The sequence below is a fragment of the Staurois parvus genome, unplaced genomic scaffold (assembly GCF_062004578.1).
Source record: "Staurois parvus isolate SC_StPar_1 unplaced genomic scaffold, SC_StPar_1.0 ptg000068l, whole genome shotgun sequence".
Lineage (NCBI taxonomy): Eukaryota > Metazoa > Chordata > Amphibia > Anura > Ranidae > Staurois > Staurois parvus.
The window spans coordinates 3,736,321-3,760,639 of NW_028317864.1; the positions used below are offsets into that span (position 1 = coordinate 3,736,321).

The 24,319-nt window shown below is 41.8% G+C and overlaps 1 protein-coding gene across 2 annotated transcripts in view; it reads left to right on the top strand.

Annotated features, from left to right (window-relative positions):
- The window catches only part of FIBCD1 (fibrinogen C domain containing 1), a 367,744-nt gene extending 343,868 nt beyond the window's left edge, over positions 1-23,876 (top strand). For both annotated transcript variants that reach the window (XM_089669029.1, XM_089669031.1), the window contains exons 7-8: positions 16,382-16,561; positions 18,880-23,876. In XM_089669029.1, the coding sequence (XP_089525155.1) occupies positions 16,382-16,561; positions 18,880-19,139 (440 nt within the window). In that variant the 3' untranslated portion in view covers positions 19,140-23,876. The remainder of the gene's footprint in view (positions 1-16,381; positions 16,562-18,879) is intronic.
- The last annotated feature ends 443 nt before the right edge of the window (positions 23,877-24,319 follow it).

Consider the following 24,319-nt stretch of genomic DNA (forward strand, 5'->3'; position numbering starts at 1 on the left):
TGCTTCTTCCCATGTTTATCTATTGCTGCTTCTACAGATTAGGGGGCTGGCTGTGCACACAGGAGATCGATCCTATGAAAGACCTGTACATACACATGACATTCTGTCCCATCACCCGATGATTGCAGACCACAGCTCCGCCTCCAACCGACCGGGAACATCCATCCCGGTGTAACGGCGGCAAGATAAATATCCCATGAAAATCTGTAACCCCTGAAGAAACTGCGCATGCGCCGGTTTAGGGCACACCAAGTTACCGAGTTACATGGGATACTCATCTTGCTGCTACACCGGCCTACTGATTCCTCTCTCTAGATCCACCCTCACTGAACGTCGGTGTTCATCAGCTGCATGGGGGCGGTCCCAATAACTACTCCACCCCAATTACCTCACCGATTATTCATATATATACTAATATAAAAGATACACTGTACTCGCCCCCTGCTCCGCAATCTCCTCCTTCATTCGCTCAGAGATGAAATGATCACCGCCCACATGTTGCTGGCTCCACATGCTTGCACAGGCTTCGCAATCCATTGGTCCGTCAGTCTGCCACTCTGCAGCGCCGAATCGATGTTGATCCCAGGAGAGCCAGCTCCAGACTGAGCAGAGGTGTTGGGGTTGCTAAGCAACACTCGTGTCTCCTCCCACTTCCTGGCCATACCTCAGACTCCTCCCACTTCCTGGGCTTAGTCTCCTCCCACTTCCAGTCCCCAGCCACCCCACTTCCTGTCCTTAGTCTCCTCCCACTTCCGGTCCCCAGTCTCCTCTACAATAGTCTGGCTGCAGAATGGAGCTCCATTTTTAATAGGAAACACATGACTTCCACTCCCCTTTCTTTTTGCTAGTGAACTTTAATGCAACAAACGAGCAGAGGCTGTAGAGTGGAGCTCCACTCGGCAGGAAACATGTGACCTTCACTCTAAATGTTTTAACCACTTCCAGACCGGACACTTTTACCCCCTTCCTGACCAGGGCAATTTTCAGCTTTTAGCGCTATCACACTTTGAATGACAATTGCGCAGTCATGCAACACTGTACCCAAATGAATTTTTTACCATTTTTTTGAGACAGATAAAGCTTTATTTTGGTGGTATTTATTCACCACTGGAATTTGTATTTTTTTTGCTATGTAAATGAATGTCCAAAAATTTAGAAAAAAAGTGTTTTTTTAATAAAATTTTGCAAATAAATATTTCATCATAAATCTTAGCCAAAATGTATTCCGTTATCTTTTTAGTAAAAAAAAAAAATCCAAATTAGTTTATAACCAAAAATTATAATTTTTAAACATTTTTTTTTACATTTTTATTTTATTTTTTTTATATTATTATTTTTTTTTTTTTACATACTGTCACCCTAGCAGTACAGTGTCACCATGGTGACACTACTACTTGTGGGGGGTGATGAAGATTTTTTTTTTTTTTTTTTTACACTGATTGCTTTTACACCCATATAGGATGTAAAAGCAATCATTTCTCTTTCTCTGTGTGTGCATTCTTGCACTCATTGAGAAGTACTGAGTGAGCTGTGATTGGTCACAGCTTGTCACATGGTACAAGGCTGTTGTGAATAGCCTTGTACCATGTGACCTCTGTGATCATTCACAGATTTCACACGTAGTAAGCAATGATGTCACAAGTGACATCTTGCTTACTACTTTGCATGTGATCACTGAGTGGCCAATCAGTGATCACATGATCGGGACCTCGTACAGAGGTCCTGTCCGATGATCAATGTTTCACTGTGTCTGGAGGACACAGCGGGCACCGGATCGCAGTGCTGCGCGCTCCCAGGGAGCGCACACAAGCAGGGTGCGGGGAGGCCGTTTATAAACGGCCACCCGACCCTGCAGTGCCACCGTCCGGCCGTTTATATGCAACGGCCGGTCGGGAAGTGGTTAAAGTTCATTAACAAAAACAAATGGTGGAATGGAGGTCACATGTTTCGTGTCGAAAGTGGAGCTCCAGTCTACAGCCAGCTTTTCCAATGAAAAACCTTTTTCTGGGAAGAATGTGGCCAATGAGGAGGTGGACAGCTGTGACCCGGAAGTGTTGGCTGTGTGCTCCATGCGGTGACTGAGGCAGTGATGGTGGGAAGATGAATCTGTTACTGAACAGCAGTAAGGAGTTCTCCTCCAGCGAGTACCGGGAGCAGTTCTTCCGGCACAGGGGGGTGCGGGCCTTCGAGTGGTATGGCGGATACTTGGAGCTCTGTGGTGTGCTGCACAAATACATTCAACACAAAGACAAGGTGTGTACATGGACTGCTGGCTGCCTTCCCTTCTCTCACTCCCTCCTGTGAGCTCTGCATTAGGGCTCCAGCACAGAACCCTGTGTTCAGTTTCCTATGGATCTGAATGCAGTAACAATCCAAGGCCTGGCCTCCTTCACATAGTGTTCAAGGCTCCATTCACCCTTGTGCGACTTGGGGAAAAAATAAACTTGACAAAAGTCACAGGACAAGTTGTAACCCATGTATTTCAATGGAAGCTGTTCAAATCCATGCAACGAAAGTCGCTGCGACTTTAAAAAGGTTCCTGTGCTACTCATGTGACTTTCATGCGACTGGAGGGATATAGACTGCAATGTAAACTCTCAAAAGCTGCATGAAAGTCCCATCTTAACCATTTGATTTATCCCCCTTCCTGACCGGGCCATTTTTTGCGATACAGAGCTGTTAATTTAACTGACAATTGCGCGGTCATGCAATGCTGTACCCAAATTAAATTTGTGTCTTTTTTTCCCTACAAATAGAGCTTTCTTTTGGTGGTATTTGATTGCCTGTGCGGTTTTTATTTTTTGCGTTTATACACAAAAAAAATTGACAATTTTGAAAAAAAAAACTATGCTTTTGACTTTTTTCTATTAAACAACTCCGGTAAATAATCAAATTTCTACATAAATTTAGGCCTAAAGGTATTCTGCTCCATGTCTTTGCTAAAAAAAAAAAAACAATACATGTAAACGAATTGACTTGCGTGAAAGTTATAGCATTTACAAATGGCGGTACATATGCTAGAGTTTTTTTTTTTTTTTTTACTAGTGACGGCGATCAGCAACTTATAGCAGGTATGCGACAGGCATTCTGGCACTGGGGGGGAACTGACTTTGTGTCACTGACATCCCCAGTGACACCAATACAGTGATCCGTGCTAATAAAAAGCACTGACGCTGTACTAATGGAAATGGGCAGGAAGGGATTAACATGTGGGGCAGGAAGGGGTTAACATGTGGTGCTTTACACTGTAAGCACACTGCTTTGTATGGCTCTGCTATGCAGAGCCATACAAAGCAGTGTGCAGGAGCTGACAGGGGAGAGATCTGTGAACGCCAGGTGCCGACAGGGAATCGCCGGCCGGGACCCAGTGATTGACAGCTGAGCCTGCAAATAGCAGTGCGGGTAGGGCGCGCACGCCGCCTTACCCGGAATATCAAAATCATGTATATATACGTGATTTTTCGCACCAGTGCCTCCCTGTAGCAGTATTTCTGCTATACGGTGATGCGGAATTGGTTAATGTTATCAATGCAACAGTAAAGCCAAAGTCGCACCCATCCAAAGTTACATCAAAGTCACAATGGAAATCGCACGACTTTGGAGTTACATAAGTGTGAATGAAATCTGGAGCTTGTGCAGGGCTGTGTTTACCAGCACAGGGATGGACAGGTGTTCCAGGCATCCCGTTGTCGGCTGTCCCATAGCTGTTAATTGGGATGCAACGATTGCACGGACACAGCCGCTTCTCCCAATGTGACATCCATGTGGATGCATGTACCCAAACACAACCTAGGGTGCATTTGGGACTCTGTACCCCCACCAACAGGAATGTCACATTGGGAGCAGCAGCTGTGCCCGTGCATTCACTGCATCCCAGTTAACAGCTATGGGATGGCCGACAGAGAGATGCCCTGAACGCCTGTCCATCCCTGTGCCGGTAACCATGGGCCTGCATGGATTAACCACTTGCCGACCCGCCGCAGTGTTTTTACTGTGGCAGGGCGACAGCTCTGCGCACAGCGCCGTCTTTTAACGTCGCTGTGCAAAACAGGTAGGGGATGCGCGTGCCCGCCCTACCCGTCCCACTGATCACGGCAGAGAATGTCCATCACCGGGTCCCGGCGATTACCGGTAATCACTGACACATGGCACGGCTGCAGTGTTTACACTGCAGCTCTGCCATCTGTCAGTTCAGAGCACGCTGAACCTGAGAGAAGACTTTATCTCTCGCGATCACTATGTTCCTGTGAAGCACACTACCCCGCCCCCTAGTAAAACACTCCCCTCACATAGTTAACCCTTTCATTACATAAAAATGTTAACCCCTTCCTCCCCAGTGCCATTAGTACAGTGTCAGTGTTTTTTTTTTTGCACTGATCACTGTATTGGTGTCACTGGGGATGTCAGTGACCCCAAGTCAGTTCCCCCCCCCCCCAGTGTCAAAATGTCCACCGCAGTCCCGCCATAAGTCACTGATCACTGTCATAGATCGCTGATCACCTCCATAAGTCGCTGATCGCTGCCATTATTCGTATAATAAAAAGAAAAATCCCAGTATCTTTGTCATTTGTAGACGTGATAACTTTCACGTAAACCAATTAATTTACACCTATTGGGATTTTTTTTAGCAACGACATATCGCAGAATACATTTTGGCAGAAATTTATGACTAAATTTGATTTTTACATTTTTTTACTGGACATGTTTTATAGCAAAAAGTCCAAAATAATGTTTTTTTTCCTCAAAATTGTCAGCCTTTTTTTTATAGCACAAAAAATAATGAACGCACAGGCGATCAAATACCACCAAAAGAAAGCTCAATTTGTGGGAAAAAAAGGATGTAAATTTAATTTGGGTGCAACGTTGCATGACCGTGCATTTGTCAGTTAAAGTAATGCATCGACGTAACACAAACCACTTCTGTAACCGCTTCCTGACTGCCCTATAGCAGAAATACTACTACAGGGCGGCATGGGTGCGCAAAATCACATATACATATATATATACGTGATTCATGCTCCCGTGGTTTTCACGCCCCTCCCAGATAGCATCAGATTCCCCGACAGGGGCGGACTGACAACTCATGGGTCCCCCGGGCAATAGGGGATCATGGGGCCCCTGTGTCCTTGCCCAAACTCAAAAAAGCCTATGAAAAAGGTACCAGGGGCATCTCATGGGGCCCCCTACTGACCCCGGGCCCTCGGGCAGTGCCCGAGTTTCCAGATGTTCAGTCTGCCCCTGCAGCCACCACATCTAATGATTAGTAAGCTGCAGAATATTACATTGTTGGTTTTGGGTTTATTATTGCTTTAAACGCTTCCATCACATATACTTTTCTACACACATTCTACCTTACAGAAGCACTTGAGTGTATAGTGTAGTTAGAGTGCAGTAGTCAGGAGTATGAAATGTAAAACACAGTGAGAGGAATTTCTTACAACTGGAGCAGCCTGAATCTGGAGCAGCTGTGCATCACAACCAATAAGCTTCATTCTTCAGCTTTTTGAGTTATTCTTTGAAAATGAAAGCTAGAAGCTGATTGGTTGCTGTTTACAGCTGCTCCAAAGTCTTCTTTCTCCAGTTTTCATAAGTTCCCCTCAGTGTCTATAGTGCAGGGGTCAGGAGTGCATTACACACAGGACTCTTTACAGAGTACAATCAAAAGAACCCCCTCTCCTTAGCACAAATCAGTCCTCCAAGTCTATAACCCCCACAGTACAGATCTCCCCTAACATCCCTAAATACCCTGTCCTAGCCTACCCTCTCAGTACAGATCCTCCAGTACAAACCCATCAGTAAAGACCCCCTCCCCCCAGAAATATCCAACCCCCCTACACAGACCCCCCTAAGTACAGACTCCATTAGTAGCACAGACTGCCTCCCCCCCCCCCCCAACACATAGATTCAGGGCAGCACAGTGGCTAAATGGTTAGCATTTCCACCTGGCAGTACTAGGGTCGTTTGTTCAAATCCTAACCACGGCACCACCTGCCTGGAGTTTGCATGTTCTCCTTGTGCCTGCGTGGGTTTCCTCTGGGTAATCCAGTTTCCTCCCACACTCCAAAGACATGCTGGTAGGTTAATTGGATCCTGTCTAAATTGGCCCTAGTATGTGTATGTATGAATGTGAGTTAGAGACCTTAGATTGTATGCCCCTTGAGGGTTAGGGACTGATGTGAATGTACAATATATATATGTAAAGCGCTGCGTAAATGGACGGCCCTATATAAATACCTCAAATAAATAAGACTCAAGTACAGATGGACCCCTCCAGCACAAGGCCATTCGATATTTTGCCCCTCTCCCCCAGCAAAGACCCCTCAGCACAGACTGACACCCTCTGCAGACCCCTCTGCAGAGAGGGACAAAGCTGCCCTGCCCCCACACAGATCCCTCAACACAGACCAACCCCACCAACCCAACTCCCACAGACACTTTTAGAAGACATACTTGAATAGATTTTAAAAAAAGAGCTTAGTGTCAGTTTAACCACTTGCTAATCACAGAAAACCGAATGACAGCTTCACCGCGGGCGTCCAGTTCTGGGAGGGGATCATATGACGTCCTCCCAGAATGTGCCCTCCCGCACGCCCCCGGGGGCGCGCACCCGGCGATCTCTGTGATCGTGGTGTCCTACGGACACAGCTGATCATGTGATGTGGTAAAAGGCCAATCAGAGATTCCTTTTACCACGTGATCAGCCGTATCCAATGACACAGCAGATAACCAGAAAATGCAGTTGCTGGTTATCGGCTACACATTCTTCAGGCTGTCACAGCGTGAGGAAAGTACAGCTGATAACCACCAATTGTCAGAGGATGGATCGGCACTGATCATCAGTGCCCTGATTAGTGCCTAGCAGTGCCACCCACCAGTGCTGTCCACAAGTGCCCAGCAGTGCCACCCACCTGTGCCCATCAGTGCTTAGTATTGCCTCCCACCTGTGCCCTGCAGTGCCATCAGTCAGTGCCGAGCAGTGCTGTCCATCAGTGCCCATCAGTGCTGCCTATCAGAAAAACTTTTTTTTTTCAAAATTTTTGCTTTTTTTTTGTTTATAGAAAAAAAAATAAAACTCTCAGCGGCGAGTAAATACCACCAAAAGAAAGCTCTATTTGTGTGAAAAAAATGATAAAAATGTCATATGGGTACAGTGTTGCATGACCGCGCAATTGTCATTCAAAGTGCGACAGCGCTGAAAGCTGAAAATTGGCCTGGGCAGGAAGGGGGTGAAAGTGCCTGGTAGGCGAGTGGTTAAGCCACACTCGTCGCTGCATTTTAAATAAATAACCAAGTATAAAGTAGAGCTGGGGAGAACTATAAATGATTCTATAAATTCACTATTGCTTCCTATAGATTAGGACAGCTGTCATCACACTAAGCAATCAGAATATAACAGAAAAGAAACAGTGAAGGGAAGACACCATCAATAGAATATATCCTTAAAAATAATTTTCCATTTTTTTTCATGTGGCGATTACATTGTGATTGAGATATTATATACTCCAATGACAGATACTACAGATTCAGCATAATACTGCAATGTATTTACTGCGGTACATTATTCCACACCTATTGTTTATGGACATAGCACTTACCTTAGGTTGGTTTCCATAGATAGCCTTTGGTTTGGTCCTTTGTGATTTGTTTTCAAACTTTGCATAGGTTGATTAGGTTAGGGAGAGATTTTACCGCTATTGTGAGATCTTCACAACATTGCCAGTTTTATACAGTCATGGCCAAAAATATTGGCACCCCTGTATTTCTGGCACCATTTTGCCCAGAAAATTGTTGCAATTACAAATGTTTAGGCTTTCTCATGTTTATTTCTTTTGTTTGTATTGGTATGGCACAAAAAAGTGAGAAACAAAAAGCCAAATCTGTCAAATTCCACACAAAACCCCAAAAATGGACTGGACAAAATGATTGGCTTCTTCTCAAAATTGTAAGAAATAAGTGCATTCCAAGTTTGTGATGCTCCTGTAATTTGTAATTAAACTCACCTGTATCGATTAACAGATCTTAATGTTCCTGTGTCCACTGTGCGCAACATTGTTAAGAAGTTTACAGCCCATAGCACTGTAGCCAATCTTCCTGAACAAAAGAAAATCGTGATTAAAGATTGCACAAAGGATTGTTCAAATGGTGGATAAAGAACCTCAAAAGACTTTCAGACAAATTCAAGTTGACCTTCAAGCGCAGGGTACAACTGGGTCAGCTCGCGCTATACATCGCAATTTGAATGAAAAGGGATGCTATGGTAGGAGACACAGGAGGACCCCACTGCTGACATAGAAACATAAAAAAGATTGGAGTTTGCCAAAACTTACCTGAGGAAGCCAAAACCGTTTTGGGAGAATGTGCTGTGGACAGATGAAACAAAATTACAGCCTTATGGCAAAGCCCATCATTCTACTGTTTTCAGAAAAATCAGTTACTTACTTACAGGCAGTTACTTATAGAGGGACTGCAGCGGGCATTCTGACACTGGAGGAAACTGACTTAATGCCACTGACATCCCCAGTGACACCAATACAGTGATCAGTGCTAATAAAAAGCACTGACACTATACTAATGGCATTGGGAATGAAGGGGTTAACATGCAGGGCGGTCAAAGGGTTAACTGTGTGCTGTTTTACTGTGTGTGTGCTTTCAACTGTAAGCACACTGCTTTGTATGGCTCTGCTATGCAGAGCCATACAAAACACTGTACAGGAGCTGACAGGGGAGAGAACTGTATTGGTTACATACAGTTCTCTCCCCCGTCGGTAATGCTCAGCAATAACCGGGTGCCGGCAACTAACCACTGGCTGGGACTGTGATTGACAGCCGAGGCCGCGAATAGCGGTGTGCACTCCCTACCCGGATATGCAAAGTTGTGTATATATATATATATTATATATACACGCACACGCGCACCTCTGCTGCCCTGTAGCAGTATATCTGTTATAGGGTGGACGGGAAAGCAGTTAAAGGAAAGAAAACAGTCCCTACAGTCAAAAATGGTGGAGGTTCATTGATGTTTTGGGGTTGGTTTGCTGCTTCAGGCACTGGATGTCTTGACCGTGTGTATGGCATTATGAAATCTGAAGAGTACCAAATAATTCTGGGGTGCAATGTAGGGCCCAGTGTCAGAAAGTTGGGTCTTCATCAGAAGTCATGGGTCTTACAGCAGGACAATGACCAAATGCACATGTCAAAAAGCACCCAGAAATGGTTTCAGACAAAGTGCTGTACAGTACTGAACTGGCCAGCAATGAGACCAGATCTCAATTCCATAGAGCGCCTATGGAAAGATCTCAAAACAGCATTTGGGGAAAAGGAACCCTTCCAATCTGAGAGACCTGAAGCAGTTGGTGAAAGGAGAATTGTCTAAAATTTCAGTAGAGAGGTATAAGAAACCATTGATGGTTACAGGGAGCAATTGATTTCAGTTATTTTTTTCAAGGGGTGTGCTATCATATATTAAATTGATGGTGCCAATAATTTTGACCAGTCCATTCTTGGGGTTTTGCATGGAATGTGTCATCTTTGGCTATTTGTTTCTCCACTTTTTTGTGTCATACCAATACAAACAAAATAAATAAACATGTGAATGCCTAAACATTTGTAATTGCAACAATTTTCTGGGCAAAGTGGTGCATTATCTGACAGAAGTGATGGGGTGTCAACATTTTTGGCCATGACTGTATATAGGGTGGGTGCAAATATAATGGTTTGACAATCTGGACAATTTACAATAGTTTTTCTTACTAAGATCTTAACTGGAAATATGTTTTTGTCTAGTTACAAGCAGCTGTAATGGATCTAAAATATGGCAGCATATGTCAGTGAGCAAAGATACAGAAGTGAGATACAGCATCTTGTGGTTATTTGAGTGCATTTGGAAGATTGACAATTGAAATGTGGGGATTAAAACACTTCTGAGTCCAAAACCCCAGGGACCAGTAAAGGGAGGGGGGGATTGATAGAGAGAAGAGAGGAAGAGAATGGGACAAGGGCAAGGAGTTAGCTATACAACAGTTTAGCTGTTATTTACCATTTTAGGAAATGACAATTTTTGATACATTTCTACATTTCTACACGGTTTCCCATAGGAATGCATTCAAAACCAATTAATCCGTTCCGGAGGTCAGAAAAAAGTAAAGTATTTTATCTGTTCAAAACTCTTTATAAAGTGCACTTTAATGGCATAAATACTGTACGGGGACATGATTAAAAATTTCCAGAATGGCTCCAAAATTCGATGCAAAAACCGCTCCAACACCTCCACACTGGATCCCACGTGCTACCCACAGACTCCAGCATGCACAGGGCCGGCGCTATAAACCTCCCCGGCGCAATTTATCCTGGGGAAACTTGCTTCGTATTGCAAAACAAATTTGTAAATGTATTGAAAACCAATTAAGCCGTTCCAGAGGTCAGAAAAATCTAAAAAAAAATCTAAAAAAAAAAAAGAGTCTTATCTGTTCAAAGCTTTTTATAATGTGCACTTTAAAGGCAAGGGCCGGCGCTATAAACCTCTCAGGCGCAATGCATACGAAAATTGCTTCGTATTGCGGAACAAATTGGTAAACCGAGGTATTATTTTCAATGGATTTTCATTCATAAACCGAAAATTACGTTAACCGAGGTATTCGTAAACCGAGGTACGCATGTATCAGTATTTTCAACGGGAAATGCTATTGGTGGTGTCTTTTTTTTCATTATTTCGTTACTGTGTACTATTCTTTGTTTTATTAGCCTAGAGTTGTTTTGACTATGTGCCATAGCCTTCAAAACCATGAAAAGTAGATATTTTGGAGTTGCATATAGAGTACTGGTGCACAGAGGGCACTCTCTGTTCATCTTCCATTCCCATCAGTGACAGTGGCGAGACTGGAGAATCGAAGAAGAGAAGCACCTCTGTTGATATGCACGTTCAGGGCTTGGTGCGCCAATCTTGCTCGACTCTGCAACAGAATCTTAATTGAAATCAGAAAACAAGAACATAGAGGCCACAGATCACAGAAATACCTTGATTTGCATTCTACAGTCACCTGGTGTCCTCATTAAAATGGTGAAGATCGAGTTTGACCCTCTCGCAGGGACTCCAGCACCGACAGACATAGTAATAGAATGAATAAGCATAGCACACTCGAAGAAAATCAAAATGTTGGAGAGAGAATTCTGGGTATTATGGACGGTATCTGGACAAAGGAACTGCAACAAAAACATTCCTACAGTTCAGCCAATTTTGGGAGTATTTTAGGAGTCCCAATATTTGTCTGAGGTTCTCAAGTTCTGGAGATTGACAAACTCTTGTTGATCACTTTTCTGTAATCTTTGATTAAATTTTAAACAGTTCCAGTTTAGAGTACAGTGTATGGGCATGTAAAATGGAAAATCAGTTACATTATGACACCAAAGGGTAGTTTTATGTTAGGCTAAAAGTGAGGTGAGCGCATAAGAATATTACATCTGATCCATGTTTGACGTTGCCGTTTTCAGACGTTTTATCAAATAGCGGACACATTTTTTGGATTGATTTTTTCACTAAAAATATATTTTTTTGTGAATTGTGGACTATTTTTGATAATTTTACACTATAATTATTTTTCACTTGATATTAATGATATATTTTTTATTTAATATTACAATTATCAGATTGATTTTTAGACACGAGTCATAGAATATTTTGATTTAATTATTAGATTTATGTTTATTGATATAGTGGAGCGCAGCACATATTTATTATTTTAAATCAGTTATATGCACTATTATATGAGTAAGTGTTTGGTGTCAGTGAACCATGTGTGTATCAATTTAATTTGATTAATTATTCAGGCACTTTTTTATTCACCATAGTAGCTCGCAAGCACATTTTACAAATTTTTTCATTATGACACCAAAGGGTATATTTATCAAGTATTGAATGTGACTTTCATCAAACATTTACTGGTGAGTTTTCACCAAGCATTTTAACCACTTTAACCAGAGGATTTACCCCCCTTCCCTTCCATTTTTTGCGATACGGTGCTGTGTTAGTTTAACTGACAAATGCGCTGTTATGCAATGCTGCATCCAAATGAAATTTATGTCCTTTTTTTCCATAAATAGAGCTTTCTTTTGGTGGTATTTGAGCGCCTGTACGGTTTTTATTTTTGCACCATAAACAAAAAAAGACCGACAATTCTGAGAAAAAAAACTATATTTTTGACTTTTTGCTATTAAACATGGCGAGTGAAAAATTCTAATTTCATCATAAATTTAGGCCAAAATGTATTCTGCTACATGTCTTTGCTAAAAAAAAAATCCCAATATGTGTAAATTAATTGGTTTGCATGAAAGTTATAACATTTACAAATGGCGATATATATACAGCAGTCTTGGGTTTTTTTTTCCATACCAGTAATGGCAGCGATCAGTGACTTATAGCGGGACAGCAGTGGGCAATATGACACGGGGGGGGGGACTGACTAACTGCCACTGACATCCCCAGGGACAATAATACAGTGATCAGTGCTTAAAAAAAAAAAAGCGTGCGGGGCACCCGGAAATGAAAAATCACGTATATGTATACTGAATGTTTGGTAAATGTCAGATTCACTGATATATAAATATACCGCTTTTATTATCTTCCTTATTTAGCACTTATATTTTGGTTACTGGCAGATTTAAAATGGTATTAAACCCAAAAGCAACATATACCCAAAATAAATATATACCCAAAAGCAAGTACAGTAATACAAAGTATTTCAGCTTTCCCATCCATATATGCACATAACTTTTCTTAGGCTTTTTTCCTTTATTTCACCTGGTGATCCCACCATTAACACATTTTTTGTCCAATAGTGTCTGTATTCTGGATGAAGTATTAAAGCAGACACTATTAGGGAGCAAGCTATACAAAAAGATGGCAACCTCTCCAATTTATAACTATATAAGGGTCACATGGAAAGGCAATGCACATCACAAACAAAAATTTCCCAGCACACAGCAACTAGGCAGCAAACAATCAAACTGACCCTAACAATTCACACTAAAATGGAGGGTTTCATTGCACACATTTGCAAATACATTATATGTGGAAGAGCTTTTAGAGAACAGGATTGTTAGCCTGGGAGGAAGGGTAGTATTAGATTAGCAGATTTAGATGGACTTGGCTAACAAATTGAAGCTGGACTCCAGCTAACACATTATATGCAGCTACATTTTTCTTTTTGGGATAAAGGATTTGCATAAATGAACAAAAGATGACCATTGTAAGCACCCCTCTCTGTGGTAAATGGTTTGTCTCAACCCTGTAACTGCTACTTTATGTGCATAGCATGTTCTGTTAAAGGATAAGTTCATCTTTTTTGATAAAAATAATAAATGCAAATTTTGTTGCAGGCAAAAAAAATGTGCATTTATTATTTCTATCTGCAGGAGCCTGGAAAGCATTGCACCAGTAGATTGCTGAAGCCATGCAGGTCTCCTGCAGACCTGTCAGAATATCTGCTAGCCATAGGGGATGTACGGTCAAGCAGATATTCTGACAGGAAGCTTCAATGAACTACCACAGTGCTCTATAGCGCTGTGGTCGACCATTGAAAACTACAAGCCGACAGCCATTAAGGATGCTGGGACTTGTAGGCACTCATTCGCAGAACTCTGTGAATGAGTGATGTGGTCGTGTGGGCGGAGCCTCGCACGGCCACACTGTTTTCAAATCTAACAGATAGTATGGGGAGAAGTCTCCTTGTGCTATGTCAGAGGGAAGGCGGGCGGCGGGCCCGGCTGCAGCTATGGGAACATGTTACATGTTCCACCCTAAAAATGGGTGCAACATGCAACATGTTCCCAAAGGTGAACTTATCCTTTAAAGTAAGTTGAAAAAGAACAAACTTACTGGCAGGATCACCAGTGAAAATTAAAGAAAAAAGCCTAAATAAAAACCAATATAGCCACCATATCTAAGAACTGTCAAGCTGAAATTTAATGAATTTTTGGTTTTTGTGTTAATCCCATTATAAGAATAACCATATGTTTGTTTATAAACCTTAACAATTAACTTTTTTGCGTCTTTTTGGTCTGTTACGTATACCCTTGAAAGTTTTTTTTTTTTTTTACGTTTATGTTTGATAAGTGAAAACAGTACATGTTGATCCTGCTGGAAATACAGAGTGTTATGGAGAAGAGGAGACTTCTTGTTCCAGGATGACTTTGCTGCTCTTCCATAGACACAGTACAGTGAATGAGTGTTGTCACCCCTAGGACAGGAGGTGTGTTTAGAAACACTTTAAAGGGGTACAATGTCAGAAATAAAAACACCTCTTTTAAGCAGAGAAATCGGCTCAGGAAGGCTCTAATCCTTCTGCACTCTCCTAAAAATAAATTGGGCTACTTGGCTTCATTAAAAAGCCACCCTCAGATTTTCATACCCCCTCTCCAAACATAGACGTCACTTGATCTATCCAACCTTGGGAACTGCAAGATTAGTCAATAATAGTCTTAATAAGTATTATTTAATATAATAATAATTAATAATAGTTAGTCAATAATAATCTTAGACTTTTACAATAAGCACCAAATTCCCAATTTTTTTCCACATCTTGTCCTTTCAGCTTTCTTTTCACTCCCTCCCAAAGTGCTCCAACTACGCCTACCCGTACCTAAACAACTATGGGTCTATGTATGAAAAAAATGTGTTCTGTGAATACCTCCAGCATTTGCACTGCTCAGCCCTGACAAATAATCCCTGCATTGTGTCTAATATGTTTATTCCCTATGTTAACCAGCTCCATCTAGAGGCCATAATGCAGTATTTTCCTGAAATACCTCAATCACAGGAAATATACATATTAGACACAATAAGGGCAAAAAAAGCAACATTTTTATAAATAGACTCCGAAATCTTTAGGAGTGGGTAGCAAAGTTATTTATGTCTAGGTAAATAAAGTAATATCCTTGGCTAATATTACATTCTGATGTTAGAATTGTGATGTTTGGGTTGGTTGTTACTTAAAAGTAAAGCATTCCAAAGAGTTTGCTCCCGCTCTTTTAGGGCTTGTTGGCTCACTTTTTATTTATAAAGAAAGACAAAATTCCATACTTTCCTTTGCAGAACTTTCCACTATAAACAAAAAAATAAACGATACCCAGCCTCCTATCTCTCTCTTCCAGTACTGTTGCTCAGGTCTCAAGCCTTGGCCTTTGGTCTGGTCCCTCAGACCAACCCCGAGTACCGTTGTGCTCTTGTGCAACCTTCACATCTTACATTCTGCTCTCGCTGCACTCCAAGCTTACTGCTGACCTGGCCCACTGGTTTAGGGCCTCCATCTGTTTCCTCAAAGGCTACACCTAGAAGTCTCCAATAAGATCTGGACAAATGATTGGGGGCTTCTTCTCACCCAATATACTTGGCAGCCTCTGGACTCCAGACACTGATACGGGAATTACAAAACCCAAAGAAAGATGAAAAAATAAATTTCTCTGCTCAGAACTGACATTCTGGAGCCCCTCAATCTGTATCCATATGTATCCTGTGCACTCTTTACCTTTACATAGCACTTTCACAGAATCATGTAGACTGGTTGGATGGATCAAGTGAAGCGTATGTCTGGATAGGAGGTGAGAAAATCTGAGGAGACTTTGTAGTGAAGCCAGTGGGCCAATTTGTTTTTAGCATAGAGGAGAAGGATCAGAGCCTCTGCCAGGTTTTATTAATGTCTGTAATATTACTGGACACAGTAACTTTAAAAAAAAAAAAAAAAGAAAGAACAGGAGAACATGGATCCAAACCACAGCACACCAGAGAAAGCCTAGGTATCAGAAAGATAAAAAGCAGATTCAGCCTGGCTTCATCCAGGCCACACCACCAATGTGTTTCACCCCATCCACAAGGCTTAGTCATCTCCATGACTAAGCCCTGTGGGCAAGGTGAAATGTGTCAAAGGATGGACCAGGGCTGAAGCTGCTTTTCATCTGTCTGATACCTGGGCTTTCTATGGTGTATGGTGGTTTGGATCCCCATTTGCCTTGAGTGTATATAGAGCCAGGACAGACTCTCCACGGTGGAACTTGACATGGATTACTGGAAGTTTTTATGGTAAGAAACAAAGGTGTTTTTATTTGTAGCATAGTTAGACTTCCCTTCTTTTTCTGTCTTAGTGACAGGGGAAGAGGAAGTAAGGGTAAATCTACAGATACACAGAGAAAAAAAAACACCTTGTGAGGAAGGCTTAAAGTGTTAGATGAAGGCTAACATCTACTTATGTTATAACAACATCCTGTTTTATTTTACGCTGTCATTGCTCTTTAAAGGGTAACGCTTCATAAAATTAAACTGGTGCAGTCATACAGCGCTTTCATCCATATGACAAAGTACGGTTATCATTCTACCCTTCTCCTTCCCTTCTAGGCTTACAGCGGCTTTACTTATTGACTATGCAAACACATTACCAGCTCCGCATTGACCTGGCTGACTTTGAAAACGCTACCGCTTACGCTCAGTACAACACATTTGGCGTTGGCTTGTACTCGGTTAATCCAGAAGAAGATGGATACCCTCTCACGGTATTGGACTACTCAGGAAATGCAGGTAGATGCTTGGCTCATGTATGTGATGGGTGGTACAAATTTTACAAAATTAAAAGGTGTAATCTAAAAAACTAAAAAAATATTAAAAGTATGCCTAAAATCAAAACTTTTTTTTATTTTTGATAGCATAGGGAAGAATTGGAAACATTGCCAGTTCTTTTTTTTTTTCTTTTTGCTGTTTCCCATTGGGAGGATTTCCCTTCATTTCCTATCCCAGTGACACATCAGAAAATGAGAGGAAACCTCAACAGATGGAGAACATATTCTCTCTGAGATAGGTCAGGAAAGTGGAAAAATAGCAGTTATCTTATTGGTATTGCTGTCTTGAAGTATTGATGTTGATGTAAGTAATCTGGTTCCCAAGCAAGTGGCATCTAAATCTCAAAGGATCTTCATGGTCTTTTTGTTTTATAGTGTTATGTAATAAAACTGGAAGCCCCACACCATTACTAAAAGGTCCAAATCAGGGGCGGACTGACCATTTGGAAATTCGGGCACTGCCCGAGGGCCTGGGGTCAGTAGGGGGCCCCATGAGATGTCCCTGGTACCTTTCATAGGCTTTTTTGAGTGTGGGCGAGGACACAGGGGCCCCATGATCCCTTATTGCCCGGGGGCCCCATGAGTTGTCAGTCCGTCCCTGGTCCAGATATTACTTTATTCTAATAAAAGTGATCCAAAGAGTAATCCAACATGTTTTGAGGGTCCAAAAATGCCCCTTTCTTTAGGACTTTATTGAAAACATTGTGAATATACTTGGGCTGCCAAACGAGTTGCTGACAAAACCTATACTTGTAATCAGAGTGGAAGAAAACACCCTTAAAGGTCCAGCTCAATTCTAGCCCATTCACAATGTTTTCAATGAGTGTAAAGTATCCCCACAACTGCCAAAATTTATTTAAAAAATGCAATTGCAATGAATGTAACAACAGGGGATAATATTGTACCAATGCTTTAAAACAGGGGTCTCCAAACATTCTGAACTTTAGAGAGGCCAGATTGTGGCCAGTAGGAGAAGAAAAAGTCATGGCATCACTGGGAGTAAACAATGCCCCATAACTGGCATCACTGGTATCAATGAGAGCAATAGTGCCCCATCATTGGTATCAATGGAAGGAATAGTGATCCACCATTGGCGTCAGTAGGAGGAATAGTACCCCACCATTAATATCAATGGGAGGAATAGTGCCCCATCATTGGTATCAGTGGGAGGAATAGTGCCCCATCATTGGTATCAGTAGGAGGAATAGTGCCCCATCGTTGGTATCAGTGGGAGGAATAGTGCCCCATTGTTGGTATCAGTGGGAGGAACAGTGCCCCATCATTGGTATCAGTGGGAGGAATAGTGCCCCATCATTGGTATCAGTGGGAGGAATAGTGCCCCATCATTGGTATCAGTGGGAGGAATAGTGCCCCATCATTAGTATCAGTGGGAGGAATAGTGCCCCATCGGTGGTATCAGTGGGAGGAATAGTGCTCCATCGGTGGTATCAGTGGGAGGAATAGTGCCCCATCGTTGGTATCAGTGGGAGGAATAGTGCCCCATCATTGGTATCAGTGGGAGGAATAGTGCCCCATTGTTGGTATCAGTGGGAGGAATAGTGATCCACCATTGGTGTTAGTAGGAGGAATAGTACCCCACCATTCATATCAATGGGAGGAACAGTGTCCCATCATTGGTGTGAAAGGCTGCAGTTTGGAGACCACTGCTTTAAAAGAGAAATGCACAAGCATACTGTATACAATTATTCAGCAATCAGGACAAAAGACATGCAAAATATTGTTCATCTGCTGAAAAATGTTCAAAAATTCTAGCCTATCATATTCATTTTTATGGCAACAGTTGTGTAAGAAAGATCTTTCAAAGAACAGTATTTCTCGGAGGAGTGAACATTCGTCTTGAATGCTGGTTACTGGCTGATTATCTCTGATATATCTGAATGCCACATGCTTTCTTAAGTCAATTCAAATAAAACTGACCAGCCGAGTAGCTAACTGTTTTTCTGTATTACTCAAGAACTATTGGAAGAGTTTGTTTCCGCTAACACAGATGTCTAAGAGTGCAGTTAAAAGGCACTTACAATGAAAGAGAAAACCATGAGTATTTTTCACCTACGGTTTTCAGCACACAAATTTGATTGAAACCTAAAACGATATCATTGATAAAACCAAGTACACCATGTACCACTCTTGCTCTTCTCCTTCTCAAAAGTATCAATATGTAGAAAACATAGAAATGATTTAATTCATACAACTTGTTTTTATACAGTACAAAACAAGCCCTTACATTTCATAATGGTGCCCTCTTTTCTTGCCTGCTAGGGGATTCTTTGGGAAAGCACAGCGGAATGAAATTCACCACCAAAGACATGGACAACGACCACTCCGAGAACAACTGTGCCAGCTTCTACCATGGAGCCTGGTGGTACCGCAACTGCCACACTTCAAACCTGAATGGGCAATATCTTCGCGGGCACCACGCTTCCTATGCAGATGGCATTGAGTGGTCTTCCTGGACAGGTTGGCAATATTCACTCAAGTTCACAGAGATGAAGATTCGCCCCTTACGAGAAGACAAGTGATCTTCTCATTGTTTCTTTACTGGGGTCTTTTTAAGGGAGAAATGCTAACTTGCACTCACTTATTTGGGTGGGAAACAAAACAAAAAACAAAAAAGCAAAGACTTTTCAGCACTTCTCAAAGCTATTGCACAAAAATATGTGTCAGTGCTGAGTTTCTGAATATATTGTAAAAGATGATATATATGAGTTCGCCAGAATGATCTGACAACGAAATCTGGAGAACTGAACACAAAAAAGGGAGATGTTTTGACAACTAATCAACAACACAATACTAAAGTGCCATTGCACCAACATCTCTTGTTGCACTTCATTGTCTCTCAGCCAATGCCCCTATTGAGAACTGAGGGACTTACTAAGACATTTGGTATCTACCTGTAAGTCCAGTGTTGACTGGAACCAAGACATCTATGTGCACCAGTTATATTTCTCAGTGTTCTAGGTGAAATGTTTTGTTTTTTTTTAAACTGTGTTGGTAGCCAAGATCACCCTGTAATTGCAGCCACACAATGCCTTCCTCTATGTTCCTGGCATCCCTTTGTTGACAGATGAGTGAAGACTTTGTGGAACCTATTGACTAATATTTTCTCCTCACGCTGCATTTGGCATTATTGGTCCTCCCCATGGTTCCTGTCATTTGTTTCTGCTATTCCTATTTTTCGGTGACTAGTTGGAGTTATTTCATGTTTACACCCCTGCAACATTTTCTTCGACACAGCTGCCTTGTCTCTGATGTCCGCTTGATTATTTCAACGCAGCAACAGACTTTGGATTGCTGCGTCTTCTGTCAGACAGATGACCTAGATGTTCATGTGGTGTGTGGGTGGAAAAGCAAAACAAGTTCTGGCACAGCTGGTTTCCAGGCTGTGTAGGGTAAGAAAATGTGAGGTGCCAAGCCAAAAAGACTTTGTGATAAATATTTGATTCTTAAATTACTGGTTTATAAGTTTTTTAAATTCTTTTGGAAAACTGTGCACATTTTGTCCAAGATAATGTTTTTGTGAGGACCGAGCATGGTGACCATGCTTTAAAGCTGGATCTAGAATGATGTGGCAGAATCATGTTTTGTTATCCCTTTATATAGCACAGACAAGCATCAAATCATCCAGAGCAGTCCCATGTGAAGTTTTCAAACTCCACCATGGTAATGTAAGCACACTGTAGGCCATTTTAGGCAGGAGTTAAGAAACACTCCAACATGCTTTTGGACTGTCAGGGGAAGGGGGGGGCAGATTTTTCAGATAGAACCCAAACATTGGGAGAACATTCAAAGCTTAAAATGTCAGGGCGTTTATGGGGAACCCAGGACTGCTGTACCAAAACATAGCTTCCTAGTGAAGTAGAACTTTTCACAAAAAAGTTTTTAATATAAAATTCCCAAGCTGTATAGAATGTATGTCAGCTTGACCAGAACCTTTCTACACATAAAAATCTCTGCAATATTATCACCTCACAGCCTGATCTGGTTTCCTAACATCTCTTCAGCAAACATTTCAGGTTCCTTTATGTCAGCCTGGCAGCTGTTTAATGATCAGCACAGTCTCAATTACCAAAGACGAAAGGCTATTTGTAACAAGGTGCGCTAAACATTCTCTGCTTTTCTCATTGTGGTGACGCACACGTCCTCATAATTAGTTGGTCATTTTCAAAAACAGATTAAGGTGTTGCAGTGGAAAGACTCTTAGGGGAGGCTGTTATTTCCCAGTCATATTTACCTGCTCCTATGGGAGCAAGCTGTTATTTTAAGGGACATCAATAAACCCCCAGGAGGTCCTGCACCCCATGCCTGCACAGCCAGGCAATCAGTAATGAGTGTGATTCCTGTGGCTTCCTTGTGAAATCATTAGCATATTTCAAGCAGTTTATCTTTTCGCTACCTAGGCTGTGGCGGCCAGCATCGTAAACAAGTGTTTTGTAAATTAAAAGGAATCTAGGCGTATATAACCTAGAAGTTAATGGACCATGACAAAGTTTGGTTGGCTATGCCCAGAGAGTGGCATTAACAGTCTGTTCATTAAAGCTGCTAGCTTGGCATTGGTGAACTATTCTTCTTCCCCTCCTTTCTTTTTGACGTGTAGAATGATTTTGCTTTTAATGTCTTGGTTAAATGAGCATGAAGTCTTCTCATTTGTCGTGCACGAAGGCAAAACTCAGCAGGAACACCTGAGCTGGTGTCAGCTGCAAATCTCCAGAATGAAGAACAGGTGCAGAGAGAGGAGCGGTCTCCTGGGACTGGGATATAAACGGGGAGAAAGGTCTAAGGAGAAGGGATTGAAGAAAATATGTGGGGAGGCAGGAGTTATGGGGAAGATGGAGTAGGGAAGAGACACAGATGGGAGGAGAGAGGCAGATGGAAAAGGCACTCGTTGTGACAAACACAGAGAACTACAGAGGAAGAGATGCCCAGATGGAAGAAGTGCAAAAGAAACACGGAGAAAGGAAGATAATGAACAAAATATGCTTTGACGAAATAATATTAACGCAGGGCGTTTTGATTAATAAGAATAATAATAATGTAAAAGGCCACAATGGGTATGGTCATATTTAAAATCCTCTGAGAGATACAAGATTGTCACTCGTAAGTCTTAACCCTTTGAGGACCAAGGGACGTATTTGTCCCATGTTTTTAATTGCCTGTATCATCTGATTAAGAACTTAAAATACTTTTTTTTTTTTGGTTTGAGTCAAAATATCAGTTATCAACAAATGGATCTAGCTTTTTGCCAATTATTTCATGAAATGGCTTAGTTACAGCAACTGAAGTGTACGAACTTTAAAAACAAAAAATTGATTCTTTTGGTGTTCTGTAATCTTATGGTCTTCAAAGGGTTAAAGAAAAGGTACTAGTCATGTTGGGTTGCCAGAAAAGAGCCAAACCATAGGTATCCATGTGTTCATCACCATACAGATGACGTTTCTAGGGGCATAGCTTTAGAGGACTAAGTTACCTAAATACAGAGGCACAGGAGGAAGGCGGGTAAGAAGTGTTTTATTTATAAACTTTTATTGCTGCCCTTATTTACAATTTAAATCAGGAACATGCATGTTGGGTTGGGTTATGTGAATGGGTTATATTCAGGACTTTACAAGGATTAAATATGAACTCCATACAGACAGCTAAACACACAATTTTTGAGCAAGGTGCTGTGTTGTGTGGAAGCCGAAGAGAGCAAACGGGGCAGATTGCAGAAAATGGAATTTATTGAAATGTTCCAACAAGTTACAAAAGGCCCAATGGGTGACCACAGCCATCCAGAAACACATGCAAAACTCACAGCAGTGATCCAGAGGTTCAGAGTGATGCTGACAGTGTCTGCAAGAGGAGTGGAAGTGCAGCCGGGCCAGTCCAACCCAGTTGGGAAGCTGCTCCAGAGAGAGATGCAGTCCCTGCACTCTCTCTACTCTTCTGAAACCTTTCCCTATCGCTACGTGCTGTCCCTAACAGGCAGGGAACCTGTCCCTACTCTAGCCAAAATGTATGCAGCTTCAGGGGGACAGGAACTCAGACAGGCTCTATCCTCTCCCAAGATGGCTGCAAGGTCAGGAAGAGGCCAGCATCCAATCAGACAGCTACTCCCTGGTAATCACAGGAAATCATAGAGGAACAAAGTTCCCCAAGACTTCCTTCCTGCTGCATTACCGCTTTGGATCAAATACAGTGCGGATTACAGACTGCACCTGCCACAAGTTGAAATACATCAATTGGAACTACTTGCAAACCTAAGGGTATGTAATTTCCTCCAGTTTTCTGGATAATAATACTGCCACCTCTGCCAGACATAGCCAGGTCAGGGACCTACATTGCAGCTATAGCAGGACCTGGGCACACCCTCAGCTTGCTGGCTAGATAAGAAAGGAGAAGCAGCACCTGCAGGAGGTTCTCCTTCTGCTCTCTCCTCTTTTCCGCATGTTTACTGCCAACACATGTTGTGATCCTGCTTAGCTACAAACTACATGTTATGAATACATAATTGCATTAATCAGTGTGGCCATCTGAAGTTGGATTTGACATAAGTAAGGCTTTGGGATCCTTTGTGTCAGGACAGCAGCTGTTACATACAAGCATACAAAATGTTCAAAGCTTATGTAGGTACCTTTTCATGATTCCTAGGCCTGTGTATATTTCGAAGCCTGAGCAGATGCAAGAAATGGCTGGCTTAAATTGAGTTTAGGGCTTAGAGCTTGAGGATAAGGCTCTTTGTAATGGCTCTCTTCTTAATCACCCTGGACAGAGACAAGTGATAGATTATAGCTGTGACACCTAAGCCTAGAGAAAGATGAGATGATTTGTTTGGTCGTTTTGCCCATTTTTTTAATGCTTGACACCTCAGCTAGGACCTGCTATTCAAAATGGCAGGGAAAAAAGGAATCAGGAAAAAGATTGTAACTTCTAGGCCAGTTTATTGTTATTTCTACAATCAGATCACATATAACCAAGAGATGGCTAACCAAAAACGGCGGTACAGCTTAGGGACCAAGACGAAAATCCTGTAGACCTACAGCGGTTCCTTGATTATCCCCTAGACTGTAAATTGCCTACGCTCTCTTTAATTGGTGAGCTTCATCTCTACATTGCACAACAAATTAGCACTATAATGGATGATACCACCAAGGATTTTGCAATGGTTTCTGAAAAAATAAATCTAGCAGTTTTTTTTTCTACACAGTATTACATGTGTTTTGAGGATTTTTCAAATTAGGTGAAAATGATTTTGTGCAAATTAAAGGTATGTTGACAGATACATGACTTATTGCAATATGTGTGTACAGTGTTTTTTTCTCTCTCACTGTGATGCATAATTAGATTTCCATGTAATCGCGTGTTGCTATGACTAAAGTAATACATCCCATCTGTGGTGGAAAAGTAGCAAATTAAGTCATCTGTAGAATTAACCAAAGCAAAGCATGCTGGGGGTTACTGTTCTCTAGGATAATTCATGTTCAATGCTCAGCAGCATCAGGAAAAACTTTTTTTTTTTCCCCCAGTTTTGGATATAGTGGGTAAGGATTATACTATTTGCCTTAGTCTTGATAATTGTCTTCTGTGTCTCTGGTGGGAAAATGCTATATTAACTGAATTCTCATTCCCTTACTATTCCCCTTCCCTGTGTGGAAGTCACTCTGAAAAATATGCAAATATCTATAGAAAGATCATTATAGTCTATCAGGGAAGGGTTGGAGCC